At 47.5% G+C, this 22,044-nt stretch overlaps 1 protein-coding gene across 2 annotated transcripts in view; it reads left to right on the top strand.

Moving 5' to 3' along the window:
* Window positions 1-6,756: 6,756 nt before the first annotated feature.
* TNPO3 (transportin 3) overlaps window positions 6,757-22,044 on the top strand; it is a 48,275-nt gene continuing 32,987 nt past the window's right edge. The window contains exons 1-3 of one of the 2 annotated variants that reach the window (XM_083572626.1): window positions 6,757-7,291; window positions 20,572-20,772; window positions 21,709-21,782. In XM_083572626.1, coding sequence (XP_083428752.1) covers window positions 7,112-7,291; window positions 20,572-20,772; window positions 21,709-21,782 — 455 coding nt within the window. In that variant the 5' untranslated portion in view covers window positions 6,757-7,111. The remainder of the gene's footprint in view (window positions 7,292-20,571; window positions 20,773-21,708; window positions 21,783-22,044) is intronic. The other variant, XM_083572625.1, reaches the window with a different exon arrangement.

Raw genomic sequence — 22,044 nt, forward strand, 5'->3', positions numbered from 1 at the left:
AATTGAATTGCTGTCTCGACGAAAGGGTGTGTGTGCGTGCAAATAAATAGTAATAACGATAAGGATAAGAAAAAATTCCTTCCAGTAGCACCTTAGAGACCAACTAAGTTTGTTATCGGTATGAGCTTTCGTGCACATGAAAGCTCATACTGATAACAAACTTAGTTGGTCTCTAAGGTGCTACTGGAAGGAATTATTATTATTATTATTATTATTATTATTATTATTATTTTGTTTCGACTATGTCAGACCAACACGGCTGTTGTTGTTGTTTACTCGTTCAGTTGTGTCCGCCTCTTCGTGATGGACCAGAGCACGCCAGGCACTCCTGTCTTCCACTGCCTCCCGCAGTTTGGTCAAACTCATGCATGGGGACGTCTTATACACGGAAAAATACGGTATATAATTCGTTATTTGAACTATTGGTGTTAATTGTACTGTATTATAAATTGGTATTGTTATAATGAGGCTATTATTGGATTGTAATTGGAAACTGATAAAAATTATTATCAAAAAAAGCAGCAGCAGCAGAGGTTCATGGAACCGTAGGCACCCCAAAGTTCATCTATTCCACCTCCTGCAACGCAGACCCAGAAGAGGCCTGAAAAGGGTGGAGAGGGTTGCTAGGCTCAGACACAGCCCCCAATTGCTTGGGGAAAGCCCTGGGCAGGTGAGGACTTTCTATCTCGGCATCTGATTCGTGGGGGTAAGACCTACTGGTGACGAGCTGCTCTTCTCATTAGCCCTGACATTTGGCCAAGTCTGTACAGATTGTGTCTTTGTCCATGGAGGTCCAACAAAGGTCCGTATAGTTAAAGCTAAGGTTTTCCCAGTAGTGATGTATGGAAGTGAGAGCTGGACCATAAAGAAGGCTGATCGCCGAAGAATTTATGCTTTTGGATTCTGGTGCTGGAGGAGACTCTTGAGAGTCCCATGGACTGCAAGAAGATCAAACCTCTCCATTCTGAAGGAAATCAGCCCTGAGTGCTCACTGGAAGGACAGATCCTGAAGCTGAGGCTCCAAGACTTTGGGCACCTCATGAGAAGAGAAGACTCCCTGGAAAAGACCCTGATGTTGGGAAAGATGGAGGGCACAAGGAGAAGGGGACGACAGAGGATGAGATGGTTGGATGGTGTTCTTGAAGCTACCAGCATGAGTTTGATCAAACTGCGGGAGGCAGTGGAAGACAGGAGGGCCTGGTGTGCTCTGGTCCAGGGGGTCACGAAGAGTCGGACACAACTAAACGACTAAACAACAACAACGTACAGATTGTGTTCTTGCTAATAAAGAGTTAACTCCATCAGTGTGATTTACTGGTGGCCTGCTCCTTACAAGAGGCTTGAGAAGGGTTTGGAGAAGTCCATGATGTGTTGAATTGAGGAGGAAATGAAGGAGGAGAGTGTGTTCCCTGGGGCCAAGAGTTGTTTCAGTTGTATCCACCAGAGGTCACCAAATATCACTTATTATTTGATGAACACCGATTACAGGAATGGATTTAAAGGCCAGCTCTTTCTGGACAGCTGACCTTCTGCCTTGCTGGTCATGGCAGTGACTTTTACACTCCCAGCCACTGCAAAGGATTTTGAGCCATATTTAGAGACACTCAGTCTGTACAGGCCGTAATAGTATGGCCATGTGTCCTAATTTTCAGAGAACTACTCTCTGTTGGCAGAGCTACCGTAGAAGAAGAAGAAGAATTTGGATTTGATATCCTGCTTTATCACTACCCTAAGGAGTGGCGGGTGGCGCTGTGGGTTAAACCACAGAGCCTAGGGCTTGCCGATCGGAAGGTCAGTGGTTTGAATCCCCACGACGGGGTGAGCTCCCATTGCTCGGTCCCTGCTCCTGCCAACCTAGCAGTTTGAAAGCATGCCAGTGCAAGTAGATAAATAGGTACCACTCCAGTGGGAAGGTAAATGGCGTTTCCATGTGCTGCTCTGGTTCGCCAGAAGCGGCTTAGTCATGCTGGCCACATGACCTGGAAGCTGTACGCCGGCTCCTTCGGCCAGTAAAGCGAGATGAGCGCTGCAACCCCAGAGTCGTCCACAACTGAACCTAATGGTCAGGGGTCCCTTTACCTTTAAGGAGTCTCAAAGCGGCTAACAATCTCCTTTCCCTTCCTCCTTATTTGAACGTGCCCTCTATTTGACGGGCTGTCTGGTCAAAGTCCTGTCTAAAGTTAAAGACCACAAAAAGTGGGATGGAGGGCCTTTGATATGCCCACCAACCGTTAACACCTGGACAGCACACAGAGCAGGCACTCAGCTCACCTGGTCACAGGTGAGCCTAGTCGCTGCCAAGCAACTCTCAGCACCTGGGCAACAGAATAAGCAAGCACACATCTGACCAAACTCTCCTCCACAAGGGCAAGATGTACTATATAGTATTTCTATTTACATTGTAGGACTTCGTTCTAAACTTACAGCATCTATAAAGCACCTCATGTAGATTTTATGCAGATATGTGCCCGCCCCTTTTGGCAATGCCTAAGAGTCCACTGTAGTCACTGACTGGACCTGGTAGTGGTAGTAGTATTAGTAATAATAATAATAATAATAATAATAATTTATTTATACCCCACCCATCTGGCTGGGTTTCCCCAGCCATTCTGGGTGGCTCCCAACAAAAGATTAAAAATACATTAAAACATCACAAAAGTCACAAAAGTGATTGTGCTGGTTTTGGTAGTGGGCTGCATGTGCGTGATATCTGCTGGAAGGGCAACCCCCCCAACCTATACATAAATTCCTGCAACAAAGCGACACCACACAACTCATGGTATTCAAACCAGGCACACGGATTCCAAGCAGCACAGAAAGTCCTCGCAGCAGTATCTCTCTTCCATGAACCTCATTTTCTCAATATTTATATTCCACTTAATAATAAGTTTCAAACCCTCTCTGTTTAGTTGTGGGTGAACATATCAGACGACACAGCGATTCCTCAAACAGCTCTTGTTTATTCACAGGCCAGAACAGAACTGAACTGAAGGGTTCAGCCAGCCTGCTTATATAGAGCTCAACTACAAAGCAACAGTAACCACCTTCTGTAACTATCCAATCACTGAACATCCCTTTCAATCCCTTATTTGCATATGTGGACTTGAGTGAAAACTACAGTATCCCCCTGCTGGCCCAGGGTGAGAACTTCAGTACATAACACTCTCGAGACCCTCTTTCGTAGAACACTCCCTATGTGACGCACACAAACTTATGCTCAGTGGCTAATGTTTTAAGAAAAGAGTTGGTGGGGCTAACTGGGCTTGGAAGAGTTGCAAATGGGGTTGTAAAGGAAAACCCCTTTGATGAAACCTGGTCTCCCTTCTTTTTATACCTAAGGGAAGAAAATAAAAGAATAAAATAAAATATTTTATTTTCTCAGGTTTTAATCAACACATTGTGCCTGGTTTTTTGAGTTGCCTTGGAACTGCTATTGTCACACTGTGTATGGCTTTGCGCTGTGTTTTCTGTTTTTTTGTAATTTGTATGTAGCCATTTTACTGCATTTTAAATAAACAATGGTTTTAAAAAAGAGAAGTTGTGGGGCTTACATGTTTCTTTTCTTTCCCCAAATTTTTTTATTGATTTTCCAAATTTATAACAAATACAACACACAAAGAAAAAGACATTACAATACTAAAAAGAAAGAAAAATAAAAGAAAAAGACAAAAATATAAACCAATATTACTCTAGAACCCTATTTCAATGACATTGTTAACTGACTTCCTCAAATCTCCCCTATCTGAATTTCATTGACTCACCTTGTAACAGTTTTCCAATATCCTCTTTCTAATAAAATTACCTCCTTCAAATAACTATCTTCCTTTCTTTTCAACATGTCCTGGGCTTACATGTTTCTTAAGGTCCAGCCTATGGTCCTGGTCTTCCTTTCTCCAACACCTTTTACACCCTGCCATCACACCTCTTATGGTATGACATTAATAATAATAATAATAATAATAATAATAATAATAATAATAATATTTTATGCTGCTTACTATACACTGATCTCTGAAGAAGTGTGCATGCACACGAAAGCTTATACCAGAACAAACTTAGTAGGTCTATAAGGTGCTACTTGACAATTTTTTATTTTTATTATTTTTATTTCGACTAGAGTCAGACCAACATGTCTACCTACCTGATCTCTGAGCAGTTTACATTAAAAAGTTTTTTAAAAACTAATAAATCAAGGCAAAATGATACACGTCAATAAAAACAGAAAAGGCGGTAAAACTTTATTATCCAAGGGAACACTACATAAAAAGGTGTGTTTTCAAGAGGTGTTTTAAAGTATGGCTTTTTGCCTCCCAAATGGCACATTGCAAAGGGTGCTTTGGCAGGGTATGTGTGCCACCACCAAGAAGGCCCTCGTCCGAGGTGTCCTAAAGGGGCATAGCTCTCAAGTTCTTCTCTGAAGAACTCATTGATCAGCCAAGGCCTGCTCAAGGCATTTGGGCACCTGAGGCAAACCACAAAATGGGAGACCAGGAAAGAATGGATCTGTGAAGATCTACATCAGGAACAAGTCGGAGGGGGGTATCAAATCAACCGTACGCTGTAGTTGTAGTGGGAATCAAAGGCTGTTGCTGCAGCAGCAGGGTGTGGTCTATTTTTTTTACAATTTATTTGGTTTTTCAAATTAAAAATTCCAATCCTACTAACGATTTTAACTCTTTACAATGGTCTTTAAGGTAAGTTATAAATTTCCCCCATTCTTTGTTAAAACTTTGGTCTTCCTGATTTCTGACTCTTCCGGTCATTTTAGCCATTTCGGTACAGTCCATCAACTTCATCTGCCATTCTTCTCTGGTAGGGACTTTATCTTCTTCTGTATTGTTTTTAATATTCAGTTGGAAGCCGCCCAGAGTGGCTGGGGTATAAATAATAAATTCTTCTTTCCAGGGTGGGTACGTGTGTTCTAAATCACACTGTTATGTACTGAGTTGAATAGGATCCAAAAGGTCTGATTGGTGCTAGAACAATAGGATCCAATATGGAGCCGTCTGATTGGTCCTAGAATAATAGGATCCAGAATGCAGTCGTCTGATTGGTCCTAGAACAATGCAGCAGTATGATTGGTCCACAGGAGCCACCCAATCCAGCTCCAGGTGGAAGTGAATCCGCAACCTGAATGGCCTACAGGAGAATCCCAGAATTAGCCAATCACGTGCAGCCCTTTGTGTAAATAATGTATATAAAGCAGACATTCTGAGGGAACTTCCATTTCCTCCTCACCACTAAGAGCTGAATAAAGAGCATGAAATCCACACTTGATTCCGAGTATATTTCACATACCATTTCCTTAGTGGGGTGTGAGACCAGCACTGTCTCTTATTCACCCAGAGGCCACTGCCGAGGCAGCATCAACATATAAAAATGATATTTTCCTGGCAAGGCTGCCCTTTCAAGCAGGCAGAAACCCAACAGGCGCAGCAAGTCAGATAAGAGGGAGGGAGGGTTTTTTCCTAACACCCCCCCACACCCATGTGCGCTGTAGCTGTTGAACTTCTGCCTGCCAAGCCAGCTGTTCCAGGAACAGTTGCAGAGGCAGCATCAACATATAAAAACAATCGATCCTTTCCTGGCAAGGCTGTCCTTTCAAGCAGGCAGAAACCCAACAGGCGCAGCAAGCCAGAAAAGAGGTAGGTAGGTTTTTTTTTACCCTCCCTATACTCATCTGTTGAACTTCTGCCTGCCAAGCCAGCTGTTCCAGGAACAGTTGCAGAGGCAGCATCAACGTATAAAAACAATCGATCCTTTCCTGGCAAGGCTGTCCTTTCAAGCAGGCAGAAACCCAACAGGCGCAGCAAGCCAGAAAAGAGGGAGGTAGGTTTTTTTTTACCCTCCCTATACTCATCTGTTGAACTTCTGCCTGCCAAGCTGGCTGTTCCAGGAACAGCTCGATAATAAGAACAACAACAGTATGATATTTTATTTTATTTTTAAAGGCTGGTCCCCTTTCACATTATTAGTGAGGAGACACAGAGAAGGGCGCAGCAAGCCTGATAAGAGGGAAAGGTTTTTTTTAACCCCCCCCACGTGCGCTGCAGCTGTTGAACTTCTGCCTGCCAAGCCAGCTGTTCCAGGAACAGTTGCAGAGGCAGCATCAACATATAAAAACAATTGATCCTTTCCTGGCAAGGCTGTCCTTTCAAGCAGGCAGAAACCCAACAGACGCAGCAAGCCAGAAAAGAGGGAGGTAGGTTTTTTTTTACCCTCCCTATACTCATCTGTTGAACTTCTGCCTGCCAAGCCAGCTGTTCCAGGAACAGTTGCAGAGGCAGCATCAACATATAAAAACAATCGATCCTCACCTGGCAAGGCTGTCCTTTCAAGCAGGCAGAAACCCAACAGGCGCAGCAAGCCAGAAAAGAGGTAGGTAGGTTTTTTTTTACCCTCTCTATACTCATCTGTTGAACTTCTGCCTGCCAAGCTGGCTGTTCCAGGAACAGCTCGATAATAAGAACAACAACAGTATGATATTTTATTTTAAAAGGCTGGTCCCCTTTCACATTATTAGTGAGGAGACACAGAGAAGGGCGCAGCAAGCCTGATAAGACGGAAAGGTTTTTTTTAACCCCCCCACGTGATTACTGAGGAGACACAGAGAGAGAGAGAGAGAGAGAGAGAGAGAGAGAGAGAAGGGCCGGCTCCCTTTTTCCCGCCTCCCGGCGCAGGGCGGGCCACTTCCGGCCGGGCGCGTGCTGCCGCCCGGACGCCTTTGGCGGTGGCCCCCCGCCGCCCGCCCGCCCGGAAGTGCGTCGTCGGTTGCCGTCGGTTCCGGGCGGGAGCGCCGCGAGCCAGCAAAGGACGGGGCAGGACGGGGCCTTCGCTGCTTCGCTGGGCCGCGCGGGGTTTTTCCCCCCCTCTTCCTCCTTCCGCGGGGCTCTTTTCCTTCCCTCAGCCCCTCGGGGAAGGCGAGTCGGGCGGCGTGGGCCTTCCCGCTGCCGGGGCCTGGGCTGAGGGCGCTGGAACTTTCTCCCCTCACGCGGCGGGCGGCTGACGGGGCGCGGTTTCCGCGGCGGGCGGGGGGGGGCGAGGCCTCCGCGGCTGCTTCTTCTTCCCTCTCCCGGTAATGGCTGAGGAGGCCTGAGGAAGAGGAGGAGGGATGGATCCTGGAGGCGGCGGCGGCGGCGGCTGCCCGGGACCCGGCACGGGCGGAGGCTCCGGCGGAGGCGGGAAGCCGAACCTGCAAGTGGTGTACCAGGCCGTGCAGGCCCTGTACCACGACCCGGACCCCAGCGGCAAGGAGCGCGCCAGCCTCTGGCTCGGGGAGCTCCAGAGATCGGTGAGCGGCGGGCGGGGGGGGGCAGGTGGGGTGGGGGGTGGGGGGTGGGGAAGGCGGTGAAACGCCCCCCCATGTGGGGTTGGGGGTTGGGGTGGGAAAGGGGAAGGGCAGCCCAGGCTCACCAAAGGCGCATGGGGAGCCCCGGAGGGAAGGAGGATTCCCCAGGCAAGGGCGCACGTGGGGGGCAGAGGGCCGGGCGTGGGGGTGGTTTGGGGGGGGATCGGGGAGGGTCAGGAGAGGGTCGAGGCGGGGAAAGGAGCTAAGAAACTGGAATAGTAGTAATAATAATTGTGGGGGGGGGGGGCAGGGGCCCAGGCGTGGTGGTGGTCGTGGGGATTGGGGAGGGTCGAGGTGGGCCATGGAGACAGGACGGGGAAAGGAGCTCAGGAACTGGAATAGTAGAAATAATAGTAGTGGGGGGCAGAGGGCCAGGCGTGGTGGTGGTGGGGTGGGATCGGGGAGGGTCACGCGAGGGTCGAGGCAGGCCATGGAGACAGGCTTGGAAGGGAGCTCAGGAACTGGAATAGTAGTAGTAATAATATTAATATTGGGGGGCCAGAGGGCCAGGTGTGGTGGTGGTGGTGGGATTGGGGAGGGTCACGAGAGGGTCGTGGAAACAGGCAGGGAAAGGAGCTCCGAAACTAGAATAGTAGTAGCAGTAATAATAATTAAAAATTGTGCTCTGTCGCCCCAAGTCGCTCGGGGCGGATGCAGTCAGGAAGGGCTTGGGCCTCCTGCACACGGGATGGGGGGTGGAAGGGTCTTTGAAGCCAAAAGGTCAGGCTCCTGTTCAGAAGGACCCTGTGGGATTGGGGACCAGGAGGAGAGACCCTGGGAGGGAGGGATAAGCTGGGGCTGTTGGGTCTGGGCAGGAGAGGGGCGTGGGAAGCAAATTCCAGGGCAGCCAGAGGCAAGGAGGGGTGCCAGGGGGTTGGGCAGAGGTCGGGTGAGGAAAGTAGCTGTGGGGGATTCTGGGAGGGTGCCGCTGGGAAGGCTTGACAGGGCGTGTGCTCGCAGGCCTCCAGGGACGTTGAGTACGGGAAGTGGCTTTGGAATATGAGTAGACTTCGGGCTTTTGCAGAATGCCGGTGCGTTCCCGTGTGATGAGTTTTAAGGTGGCTTCTTGCAATGTCCTGGGCAAAGGTGGGTTCCTGAGCAGTGTCTTCTCAATCGGGTAGAATCCAAGCCCTTCCCTTTCTCTCGTGCTCCCAACTGCATATGTAAGGGGACTGGCTCACACCTTCACAACTCCCCACACCCAGCACCCTTTTTCATTCTACTCCTTTTGCAACCGCCGCAGCATGGGTGCTGGAGAAGTAGGCCCGGAGGCTCATTCTGTAGATGAGTAACCGTAGTCCTCTTTGGAGAGCTGCTGCTGTTTCCTTGGTGCGTGAGAGAAGTTTCAGGCATCGGATTTAACTGGCTGTGCACTTTGCGGTGCAAGTCATGGCACTCCTCTGCAGAAAAGGTGGGGATTACAGTTCAAAACGAGTGTTGGAAGCACCTTAGCTTGATCCTAGCCCAGTTCTGAGGAGTCGAAGATGTAGATACCATAGACGTAACTGTTGTGACAGATCTCTTGGCATCGCGCACGGATTCTTCAGCACTTGGCATGGATTTATGCAGAGCTAAGCAAATGTGTGTGTTGTCAATTCGTGCTGTGCCATAAACATAAAAAACTGAATCATGGTGCTAACGCTTCTCTCAAAATAAACCCTGGTTTTAAAAAACACGCAGAGATACTTCGCTGCAACCTGTGTAGTTTGACAAGCTGTTTGGATTAAAAAGCAAATCTTATTGATTTGGGAGTGTCGGTCATGTCCCTTGTTGTAGTACGCTGCTTAAATCCCTGAGGCTGTGGAAAAGTTGTCTCTCTTGGCCTCAGTCCTGATGGTTTCGCTTATCTCTAATTTTTGCCATGGTGCGTTTCTGTCCAGCTGCTCTGGGTTGTGACACCAGGGGGAGACTTAACTTCCTTTTATTCCTCCCAGCGGCAAGCTTGCATGCCTGGATTATTCTGAAACGGGCCTGGTTTGTGTTGTGGTAGCTTATGCAAGTTCCCTGTCTTTGAAACTCTAAGCCTGCCTCTGAATGCTCAGAAGCCCAGGCTTCATTCGTGGAGGGTAGGAAGAAAATCTAGCCCCTTTTACTTTAGCACGGGCCTTGAGCCTGCATTTTTGCACGGTTGCGAAACTCACTTTGAATGTGTGTGAGATAAGGAAAACTGCTTGTACTTTGCCTCCCTCTCCTGGTCTTGCAGTTTCTCCCTAGGAAGCTGTAAGTTGCTTTCAGAGACCAGAGCTACAGGTTTCGCCTGAGAATTTGAGGGATTCCATGCAGGGCAGCAGCTTGGAGCCAAAGGAGCCTTAATGGTTACTGGCTTCTTAATAGCTTGAATGCAACTGATCTCGTCCTGATTTCTTCTTTGCCCGGCCTAGGGAGCTGGGAGGAAGCCACTGCAGTGGGTGGCGGAGTGTAAGGTAACTTCTCCCTGCAAATGTTGATAAGGTTTGGGTGCATTCTTGGGAGTCGCGCCCATGTCTAAAGATAGTTGCAAAGCCAGTGTGGCCCAGTTAGACCTGTCTTCTGGCCTCTGCCATGGACCCAATTTCACTATTTTAGAGCACCAGAAATTCCACAAAACAAGTGGACTCCCTTTTTGGGATTACCGTCAATATGAACGTGCTAAAGCTCTGGTATGCAACTAGTTTTACTGCAGGACTACTTTGGGAACTGCTCTGACCATGTGGGCTACAATCCCTGTCCCGTCCCCCAGCTCACTTCTGGGAAATGCTATTTATTTATAGGATAGTTATTTTATTTTGCTTCCTTATTAATGCATACAAAACAGGAACTCAACGTACATAGTTCTCCTTTCCCCCATTTTATCCTCACAACAACCCTGTGAGGTAGGTTAGGCTTAGAGTGGGTGACTGGCCCCAAGATCATCCAGTTTGATTCATGGCTGAGTGGAGATTTGAACCCTGGTCTCACCTGGCCCAGCACTCTAACCACTGCACCACATGCATATAAACAACACTCATAATATATATTCCAGGGCAATTCACAGTCAAAATTCATAAACAGTATTCATAAATAATAATCAATAAATGAAATAATAATAACTAGCCAGTTGTAAAAGCACTGAAAGTTCTTCAACGACAGTAGAATTACATAATAAAACAGCCAGTGTTTAGAACTTGTTGAATCGTAATTTTAAAATATTCTGGGCGCAGCCTCCTTGCACTTCTCTTACCTCTGGGTTTGCAGCTTTAGGGCCGAAAACAAAGGACTGCTCATCTCAACAAAAAAAAATTCCCATTTCTGGTTTACTGCACAATGCATGCCGGGCTGGTCTTCTAAGAAAGTTCTTACTTTGCTTTTCTCTCCTGCAGTCATTCAAGGAGGACAACTGGTGTGCCACTGGGCTCTTGGGACGCTTCTTAAACCCCAAATCTACTCTTTATCTTTCAGAATCATGTGCTTTGGAGGATTTAGGCTTGTTCAAATATCCTACAAGTAGGGAAAGTGTCCAGCTGCGACATACAGCAATAATTGTGCCTTTTGGCATTTAATGACTGACAGATTTATTGTGATACAGTGGTACCTTGGGTTACAGACACTTCAGGTTACAGACACTTCAGGTTACAGACTCTGCTAACCCAAAAATAGTACCTCGGGTTAAGAACTTTGCTTCAGGATGAGAACAGAAATCATGCTCCGGCGGCAGCAGGAGTCCCCATTAGCTAAAGTGGGGCTTCAGGTTAAGAACAGTTTCAGGTTAAGAATGGACCTCTGGAACGAATTAAGTTCTTAACCCGAGGTACCACTGTATGTGCTTTTGTAGGTAAGGAAGTGAGTAAAGGATAGACCCTATGGGATGGGAGGGGTTAACCCTTCCATACTAAAAACAGGCATGTGCTTGAGTCCATTTTAAGGTATCTAAAGGAGAAATAGAAAAAGGTAGGTTCAGGCATGCCCAGAATGCATATGTGTCATTTTTATACATGCGTTAATATGAGCGCATGTGCTTACCTGGTAAATCCTCCTGCTAAATCCAGTGGAGCTTATTTTCCAGTAAATGTATACAGTAGTAGGTTTACGTTTTAAGGTGGCCAAAGACTTTGCTCCAGTTAACTAGAAACACAAACAGCCTATGTTCTAGAGATGGTACGTTAAAGATGCTTCCCAAGTTGAGAATAAGCCTAGTGGCTTAGACTCGGAGTTGGAAGGAAACCTGGGGATCATTTAGCTCTGGGGGGGTCAAACCAGCAACCGGGGAATTGTCAAAATCATGCACTAGCCAGCCAAGCTGCATGAAATAGCCTGTGAGCCAACGTCTTTGTTTCAAATCTTACCTTTGCCGAAAACTCGCCTGGTGAGCTTGGACAAACTGACTTTTCTTTCAATCTCGTCTCCCATACATTTTTATCCTATCCCTTCCCCTTGTAGGTGTGGGCAGTATATAAGACACACCCACCCACCCCACGCTTTAATCCTCATAACTCCGTGAGATAGGTTAGACCAGGAGTCAGCAAACTTTTTCACCAGGGGACCAGTCCACTGTCCCTCAGACCTTGTGAGGGGCCGGACTATATTTTGAAAAAATAAAACGAACGAATTCCTATGCCCCACAAATAACCCAGAGGTGCATTTTAAATAAAATCACACATTCTACTCATGTAAAAACACCAGGCAGGCCCCACAAATAACCCAGAGATGCATTTTAAAGAAAAGCACACATTCTACTCATGTAAAAACACGCTGATTCTTGAACCGTCTGCGGGCCAGATTTAGAAGACGATTGGGCCACATCCGGCCCCCGGGCCTTAGGTTGCCTACCCCTGGTTTAGACCGAGAGAGAACATAATCTTGCTTGCATAAATTGCAAGAACCTCATTGGCACCTAGCCTTTGGAGACCTAAGTGGCTGAGGACCCAGACACCTGGAGGAAGATGGGACTCATAGAATTGCAGCGTTGGAAGGGATCACGAGGGTCATCTGGTCCAACCCGCTCCCCGCAATGCAGGAATCTTTTGTTTCCTTATTTATTTATTTTGTATTTTTGCCCTGATGATTCATTGCTGCCATCCAGTGTAAGAGCTGTCCTCGTAGGACTGGGCATCACCCTGGCATCACCTCTCTTCCTCTCACCTAGAGGGGCAGACATGACCGAAGATGAACAATTGTCGTGAATGAGATGATTGAGCAAAAATGCTGACTCTGGCATGTCGAGCCTTTTCTGTTCTGCATGCTGGTATTTTGCTCTTTGTTCGATTCTGTTTGAGTTCTGCTGTGCAAATAACTTTAAAGCCGCTCTTTGATCGCGAGAAACGCTGTCCCGTGGAACTTACTGGTGATCCAAATCAGTCTCTCTTAGCTTGCTGCTCTCCAGATGTTTGGAGTTGCAACTTTTACAATCAATTCTGGGCACCATGACCATGTGGATGAAGCAGTGTCACTTGTGTGGGTTTGCCCGTGATGCTTCCCATTTGGCTGAATCAGAAGAGTGCTGCATTAAAGGGTCCGTCCTAGTAGGCAGCTGATCCTGAGACATTGGTGCTGTGGCCGAGAGAGGTCCTTGTCATCCCCGCGAGAGTTTTCCTTGTTGACGTCCAATTCCTGGCCTCCAAGGCCAAATCTCTCTAGGCGTTTTGTCTCCTAGACTTCTCCCTCCATAGGAAATAGGTAACGGTAAAGGGACCCCTGACCATTAGGTCCAGTCGTGGCCGACTCTGGGGTTGCGGCGCTCATCTCGCTTTACTGGCCAAGGGAGCCGGCGTACAGCTTCCGGGTCATGTGGCCAGCATGACTAAGCCGCTTCTGTCGAACCAAAGCAGCGCACGGAAACGCGGTTTACCTTCCTGCCGGAGTGGTACCTGTTTATCTACTTGCACTTTGATGTGCTTTCGTACTGCTAGGTTGGCAAGAGCTGGGACTGAGCAACGGGAGCTCACCCCGTCGCGGGGATTCGAACCGCCAACCTTCTGATCGGCAAGCTGAAGAGGTTTAGACCACAGCGCCACCCGCATCCCCTCCATAGGAAATACTTTCCCCCTTTTTATAGTGCCATCTAAGCCCATTGCACTTGGTTAGAGGACAGGTCCTCTCTTTGATTGCTGGCGTGAGCAGGAGGGTTGGCAGAGGCGCCGACCTACTTGAAGGATCCCGTTTCCACTTTCAGGGAAACGAGACACTCTTGCCTGTGGAGAACTCTCTTCCCTTGGTTCTCCCGTATTCACTTTCAGGCGTCGCCCTGAGCTCTTTTGCGCATTTGCCTGCTGGGTGGCTTTCGGGACAAAGCCAGGCCCGCTTGCAGCCTCCAGATTAATGCATTTTCTGCAGCATTTGGGACTTGCACAGGAGCGAGTCAGGAGGCGCCGCAGAAGGAGGACGTTCCACTCTGTTCCCAAAACTGGTTTCCATTCAAGCCCTTCAATATATTTTTATTACTCCTAATCTGTTGAGAGGGTTGTGCACAGGGATCCGGTTTCATTCTTGACTAGAGCATGTAGGCAGGAGGTGCAAAGGGTTTTGCAGTATTTAAGAGGAAGCTGGGAGGGGAGGGGAGCGGTTGGGACCCAGACATCCCAGCGAAGAGAGGGGCTGTGTTTGCAGTGGTTTCCCAGGCAGTACTCGGGTCTTACCTGAGAGTCACCTGACATGGGAAGCCCCCCTTCAGTGATTGGCTGCCAGTTGCAGCCCCTTAGTGTTGAGGGGGCGGGGGAGAAACTTTGCACATGCTCAGAGCTGCTCTTCTCACGACAGTTGCTGCATGTATTGCAGAGTTGATCCCTAGCTCTGAGAAAGATTCTTGCGTTGTTCTTTTGGAAGGCCTTGTTTGAATTATTCCCCGTGTCGAGGAAGGGTTAGGTGGGGATAATAATAAGTTATTATTTGTACCCCGTCCAACTGGCTGGGCCTTCCCAGCCTCTCTGGGCAGCTTCCAACCGAATATTAAAAACAATACAGCATCAGACATTAAAAAACTTCCCTAAACAGGGCTGCCTTCAGTTGTTGTTTATTGCCTTGACATCTGCTGGGAGGGCATTCCACAGGGCAGGCGCCACTACCAAGAAGGCCCTTGGAGCTGGACCTCAGTGTCCGGGCTGAACGATGGGGATGGAGACGCTCCTTCAGGTATACAGGACCGAAGCCGTTTAGGGCTTTCAAGGTCAGCACCAACACTTTGAATTGTGCTTGGAGCCAATGGAAAGAAATGTCTGAAAATAAGAGGAGAGTGGCGAGGAGAACAGTGTGTGATACCAAGTAGAAAAATAATAAAAAGTCCGTCTAGCTTATAGTATCCTGGATTGAGGCATTTTATTGAAGGGTTCACCTGTCCCCCTCTGGCTCTCTTTGAAAAAAGATTGGACACCACTGGTTTAGGCCCAGACAACCATGCCGCTCCTCCAGGATGCTACAAGCTAGACGATTTGGACCACAACTCCCAACACAGTGTGCTGACTGGGGCTTATGGGAATTGTAGTCCAAACCAAAGAGCTCAAGCAGGGCATTGCACTTTCCCCTCTATTCCTTCTGATTCTCATTTTGCTTTTCCAACTAACCACCAACATTTCATGACTAGTGGAGATGCAGATGCTGTTGTCATTAGGCTGGGTTTTTTGTTTAAATAGATATTGTGAATTTTGGAATTTTTTTTTGAGCTTTGCAAATCTGCCCCCTCTTGAGCACGCTGATAACCTCCCTCTTGTTTCTCTGTGGCACAGTTTTTACTCCCGTTTCGGCCGACACCCACCACCCGATTTCACTACTGGAGGCAGTGATGTGTTAGACAAGAGCAACCCAGAACATTTCGCCTCCCTTTTTGGAGACTCACTCCTAGTTGGCATAGGCCAGGGGTTGGTTCAGTGGGCCAGAGGCCACTTTCTATGCTTGTAGCCTCCATGGTTACTTGCCCAGGGCAACTAGACAAAAGTGGCTCTTTGCTAGCTGCTGTGGCTCATTCCCCGCCAAGGGCCTCTTCAAATGCGCTTGAATCAATGGTTCTCTTCTCCTCCTGCAACGAGACAGCGTCTGGCGGCTCAACAATCTTCCACAGGGTGTTAGAAACTCAGATATATAATGCAATCGCCAAATGGCACCTTGCATCTCGGTTACAGTTGCCACCAAGGAATGCCTAGGTGCCATTTTCTTTTGCAATGAAATAATAATTATTATTGTTATTATTATTTCATTTCTATACTTCTATATATTTTAAAGGGGAAAAATCTCAAAGCAATTTACAACAAATTAAAATTTCAAATAAAACAATCCAGAATAAAACAAATTCAAGCTTCAAGGAAAATATTTCAGATCTTTCCCTAAGGGACATTTTGCTTTCCCCATGTTTATTCACCTACTAATTTATATAGCTGCCCCTAGCAGAAGTGGATGCGGGTGGCGCTGTGGGTTAAACCACAGAGCCTAGGACTTGCCGATCAGAAGGCTGGCGGTTTGAATCCCCTTGACGGGATGAGCTCCCATTGCTCGGTCCCTGCTCCTGCCAACCTAGCAGTTCGAAAGCACGTCCAAGTGCAAGTAGATAAATAGGTACCGCTCTGGCGGGAAGGTAAATGGCATTTCCGTGCGCTGTTCTGGTTCACCAGAAGCGGCTTAGTCATGCTGGCCACATGACCCGGAAGCTGTACGCCGGCTCCCTCGGCCAGTAAAGTGAGATGAGCGCCGCAAACCCAGAGTCGGCCATGACTGGACCTAATGGTCAGGGGTCCCTTTACCTTTACTGTAGCAGAAGTACTCCAGGAAGCCAATGTGGTGTAGTGGCTAGAGTGCCGGACTAGGACCTGGGAAATCAGCGTTCAAATCCCCGCTCAGTCATGAAGTTCTGTGGGTGGCCTCGGACCAGACACCGCTGCCTAACCTACCTCGCAGGGTCGTTGCTGAGATTGACTGAGAGGTGTGTGTGAACCATGTACGCCTTGGAGAAAAAGGCAGGAGAGAAATGCAACGAATAAGCACTTCTGCTTACCTGCATAAGAAAGCCGGAGAGGTAGGTCAGCCAGATGGAGAGGTCAGTTTTGGATCTGGCGCCCACAGATCACATAGTCGCAATTGGACCCACACCAAATGTGCCTGGCTGATTTCTAACACTGCTCACATACTCAGGATCTTGCAAGCTGTGACCTTTGTTGATGCATCTCTGCTGGCATTTTTATGAACCTCTTTGAAAAATCTTTCCTGTGGGTGGTGATTTTGGGCTTTCATAATGGCCCCTCTCTTCCTTCCTCTCCTCGACTGCCTGTTTGGCACAAAAGTTGGTAGGCAGCGAACTTCCTTAAGTCCGATTTCTCCTCTTGGAACGCTTTCCTTGCCATAAGACATGACAGCATTAACACTGATAGTCTTTCTGAAATTTGGTTGTAGTCCGAATCAGGTTTGCCCTTGATTAATTCATTTCAGTTCACGTTACTGTTTTGAAACGTTCAAATTGAAATTGCCTCGGGTGTGCTTGACACTGGGTGTCAACTGCTTTGGGAAGATGGCGGTGTGCGCTGAAAGGCGGTTTATAAATCCCCAAACCCATAAAAGAGAAGCAAGTTATGTTCTCTGCCCCAACCCAGACTGTGACCGGGGGGCAGCTTTGAGCGGTCTTGTGGCCTCCCCAGGAGGCAGGTGGGCAGCAGTCCCCACAACTGATGGGGATACCCCAAATCTCAGTCTTTCAGCCAAACACAGAAGAGTGCGGCAGGTTGCTTTCTGGAATCTAAATAGAATTGTGGTACATACATGCAATCTACCCCCCTAAAACAGTTAACAATCGCTTTGGGAATTGGGTTTCTGGTGCAAGGTCTGCTTGTCTGAAAACTCATCAGTATTTCAGCTGCATCCTCCAAATAGCTTGTTTGCTGCAAATAAACTTCCCGTGGTGATTCCTACAAACTTTCCCAAGGCAGCAGCAAGACATTTTTTTAAAATAAAGCCCAGTTATTTCTCTCCTGCTGCCTTTTTTTGTCTGTTTGGGCATTTCAGATCCTCCTGAGAGCCGTTTTTGCAGCCCGTTTTCAAAACACTGTCGGTGGGTAACCAACGTGGTGCCCTCTGGGTGCTGCTGGACTGCAAAGTGCATCAGTTGCTTAGAGCGTGGTGGTGATAATGCCGAGGTTGCAGGTTCAAGGGTTTGATTAGATGACCCTCGGGTCCCTTTCAACGAGGGTGGATAAAAATCAATGATTTGAAAAATAATAATCAGATTTTTAAAATTTAAATCGGATTTTTTTTTTATTTAAATCAAAATTTTAAAATAATATGCTTTTGGAGAAAACATCTTTCTAAAGGTAGTTTTCTATTTAAGTTACATTATAGTCCAAAGGCTATTCTTCAAGAAATAAGGATTTGTTTTAAGCTTTTCATGTGTGCTAAAACGCAGTCTGAGTTTTTTTTTTTTTTTAAATTGTTTAACTACATCAGTTAACAAACCTGGATACATATGCTATGATGTTATTGTTTTAGTTAAATAAATAGTTATTAGGGAAATGTTTGTTTTTCTCCTTCCAATAAACTACAGCAGAAAAGTTGTCTAAATAAAAACAGTTAACTTATTAAACCTCACAATAATTTCATAATTATCGGTCTGTGTATTTCTAGTATAACCAAATGAGTAATTTTTTATATAACTGTAAAAACTGCTCTGAAGATTTAATATTCCAAAAATGAAACCTTCATCTGGTTGCAAATATTAAGATTATACCAGCGAGAATGAGTCAGTAAAAAAATGTTTTAAATCAAATCTTACTGACTGGTGATTTAAATCGTGATTTAGACTGATTTGATTTAAATCAAATCCACCCTGCTGTCAACTCTATGATTCTGTGACCATTTGCCTTGCTGGCTGGGGCTGATGGAAACTTTGGCTTCCCCTGAGTTCCTGTGCCCCTCCATGATGCTTGCAACTTTATATGGTTCCTACTGCAGGCTGAAGTGACTGCTTTCATTCCCTCTCCCTTTTGTGCAGTTGTTGTTGTTTAGTCGTGTCCGACTCTTGGTGACCCCCTGGACCAGAGCACGCCAGGCACTCCTGTCTTCCACTGCCTCCCGCAGTTTGGTCAAACTCATGCTGGTAGCTTCGAGAACACTGTCCAATCATCTCATCCTCTGTCGTCCCCTTCTCCTTGTGCCCTCCATCTTTCCCAACATCAGCGTCTTTTCCAGGGAGTCTTCTCTTCTCATGAGGTGGCCAAAGTCTTGGAGCCTCAGCTTCAGGATCTGTCCTTCCAGTGAGCACTCAGGGCTGGTTTCCTTCAGAATGGATAGGTTTGGTCTTCTTGCAGCACATGGGACTCTCAAGAGTCTCCTCCAGCACCAGAGTTCAAAAGCATCAATTCTTCGGCGATCAGCCTTCTTTATGGTCCAGCTCTCACTTCCATACATCACTACTGGGGAAACCAGAGCTTTAACTATACGGCACCATTAAAAGGGAACAGATCTGTCAATTACAGTTTTATATGATGTACAGCCACGGTGTGTGTGTGCGCATGCGTGCCAGCCCCTTGGATCTTTTCCTTTTTCTACATCTACTCCTTCCCCTTTTTCTTGAGGACAGTGTTGTAACATCCTGCCTGGGACTGGGAGGCTAGCAAGTTAGGTGCAACAACCTTGCCCCGGAAAAGAGAGTGGGTGTGAAGGCTGTGTCGCGGTTGTTTCCTCTTTGCTTTAAAGGAGAAAGGAAGTCTTTTACTTGGTTGTCTGTATTGTTGCATGTTATGCTCACTGTATGTTACGTTCACGTTTAACGAGGGTGGATTTGTGTATTGGGGTGGGGGGGTTGTGTTATGTTGTAAATAAAATTCCAATAAATTTTTAAAAAATAAATAAATAAAGGGAGAAACGCAACTCGTTCTGCACTCCATCCCAGGGAGGGAGGAGAGAGCCGTCCCCACAGCGCCACAAATGACCAATAGTCTTACAAGAGTTGTAGGGCATTCCTAGGAGGAGAAGGAAAGCAGAGTTTTGTCGAGGTTTGTGTCCATGCAGAACGGTGTATGAGAGCTGTATGGGTCCCTGGCAGAATAGGGGCCAGAACTGGATGGTTATGGTGGTCAGAGTTGCTTGCACACTAAGATCCGGAACCCCAGAGTCCTGCCGTCCAGGGTGAGGAGGAGAGATCAAGTTCCAGGGTTGTAAAGACTGTGGAGAGAATAATTGGGTGCACTCTTCCCACCTTGGATCAAATCTATGCTTCCAGGTGTCATAACAAAGCCGCAGAGATAGCGCAGGATAGTGCGCACCCCGTAAATGATCTCTTTCAGCTTCTGCCTTCTGGAAGAAGGTCCAGGGTTATAAAGACTAGGACTAGCCGCCTGAGAAACAGTTTCTATCCAAATGCGATTTTGGTTTTAAATGCAGTGTAAGGTAGTCTCTGTGGGAGTATATTGTATTTAATTATGGGGTATCAGAATTTTTAGGGGGTTAACCAGGCTGGGATAGCAGGCTTGTTGGTTTTTGAATGTCTGATGTAGATATTTTCAATTTCGTTGTTCTGTATGGGACAATGACAATAAAGATTATTGTATTGTCTGGGGCAGCCAAGTCCAGGCATGCCAAGGTGGGAGCCAAATCCATCTGCTCAAGGAGCAGGAAGGGGGGGGGGCGTTCACACAGAGCAGGCGCTTGTGCATGTGGCCTGGTGGCCTGTTGCTCAGGGTTAGACCCAGGACACTTGATGCTGCCCCTTTAGTGGCCTCAAACAGACTTGCTACTAGTTTTGAATTGTGCCCTATCTGACAGCTTGCTGTAGATCAGGGGTTCCCATACATTTTGGGGGCCCTGCTCCCTTGGCTGGTTCCATAAACCCATCCCCAGCACACCCTGACCTATGAAAAGCATAATTCAGAATAGTGGTTGGCGCAGCCCACTAAGGAAGTTCATAACACAGTGAAAACAGTAACAATCAATTGCATGTTTATTCAAAATGCTGTTAAAACTGTTTAATTAATTCAGCAAACTGGATGGACTCAATCCAGCTTTTCAAAGTCAGATCTTTACATCTCCAGTACTTTGCTGTCTCCCCCATACCATTCACTTCCAAATCTGGGACACCTACTGGGATAATAGCTAAAGATCTAATAATTGAATAATAATAACTAAAAGAATACAAGTTTTTAGGGTCTTTTGGGAGATCGGGGAACTCCTTCGCTGGCTGTCTTTTGCAACTGATCTATGAAACAAGTTCTATGGAGCTTGAAGCTGCTGATAAACACACACACACCACACCTGCCTTTTTTGCCCTGATGGCATCCATTCCCCCTTTGTCTCGCCCCAAGGTCCACGCCTGGGAAATCTCGGATCAGTTGCTGCAGATCCGGCAGGATGTGGAATCCTGCTACTTTGCCGCTCAAACCATGAAGATGAAGATCCAGACCTCGTTCTACGAGCTCCCGACGGACTCTCACGTCTCGCTGCGGGACTCGCTGCTCACCCACATCCAGAACTTGAAAGACATGTCCCCTGTCATCGTCACCCAGGTGAGCAGTGAACCCCACTTTTGTGGGGAGCAAGTGGCCATTTCAGAAGGCAGCCACCAGCTTGCATGGCTTTTAAAGGGGGCTTCATGGAGGGGTATCTTTTATCGGTGGTTACTGGCTGGGTTGGTTCGTGTGCTGTCTCCACTGTAGGAGGTAGTATGCCTCCCATTGAAACCAGTTGAACAATACCAGTTGCTGGAAACCACAGGAGGGGAGAGGGCTCTTGTGCGCGGGTCCTGCTTGCATCTAGTTAGCTACTGTGAGAACAGGAGTCTAGGCTACATGGGACGCTGGCCTGAACCTGCAGGCCCATCTGATGTTCTTTTAACCTTTAAAGCCCTATCCGGCCTAGGACCCTTGTACCTACGGGACCGCCTCTCCTGGTATGTCCCACGGAGGACCTTACGGTCTTTAAACATCTTGGAGGTCCCAGGCCACAGGGAGGTTAGGCTGGCCTCAACCAGAGCCAGGGCTTTTTTGGCCATGGCCCTGATCTGGTGGAACGCTCTGTCACAAGAGACTAGGGCCCTGCGGGACTTGACATCTTTCCGCAGGGCCTGCAAGATGGAGCTGTTCCACCAGGCCTTTGGCCAAGGCGCAGTCCGACCCCTCCTTTGGTAATCCTCACAGAACTCTAGCCCAGTGGTTGCCATTAATTTGATTCTGAATTGATTCTAGAATGAATTGATTTTAGAATGTATTTCAATTAATAGATTGTGATTTTATGTGAACTGTGTTACTTTTACTGTTGTTAGCCGAGCCCTGCTTCAGCTGGGGAGGGTGGGATATAAATAAATTATTATTATTATTATTACCAGGAGACAGTTGGTCAGGTGCAATTGCAGCAGACCGTTTCTTGCGGTGGGGAGCTACATCTTTTAGCTGGAAGTGCCTGTCTCTGACTTGTGTTCTCCCACCGCCTCTCTCCCCTTGCAGCTTGCATTAGCCATAGCAGACCTCGCCCTACAGATGGCCTCCTGGAAGGGCTGTGTGCACACACTGGTTGAAAAGTAAGTGGCTCCCTTTTCAAATCTCCCTCTTCTCCCCACTTCCCACCTCCAGTTAAACCTTCTATACCCTGTAATGGTTTTGCAAAGTGCTGATGACATGAGATGGCCCCGGGTGTGTGAAGTGGGAAACCCAGATGAGGTGCTTCTGTGTAAATGCAGATTCTCTTGGGGTGGTGGTTGTGGGCTGCTCTTCTGGGCCTTCGGAAACAGCTTCCAACCACGTGGGGAGCTGCATGTCACAGGTGGGAGAGGTTTAGTGGGT

This window comes from Podarcis filfolensis (assembly GCF_964270895.1).
Source record: "Podarcis filfolensis genome assembly, chromosome: 10".
Taxonomy (NCBI): Eukaryota; Metazoa; Chordata; class Lepidosauria; order Squamata; family Lacertidae; genus Podarcis; species Podarcis filfolensis.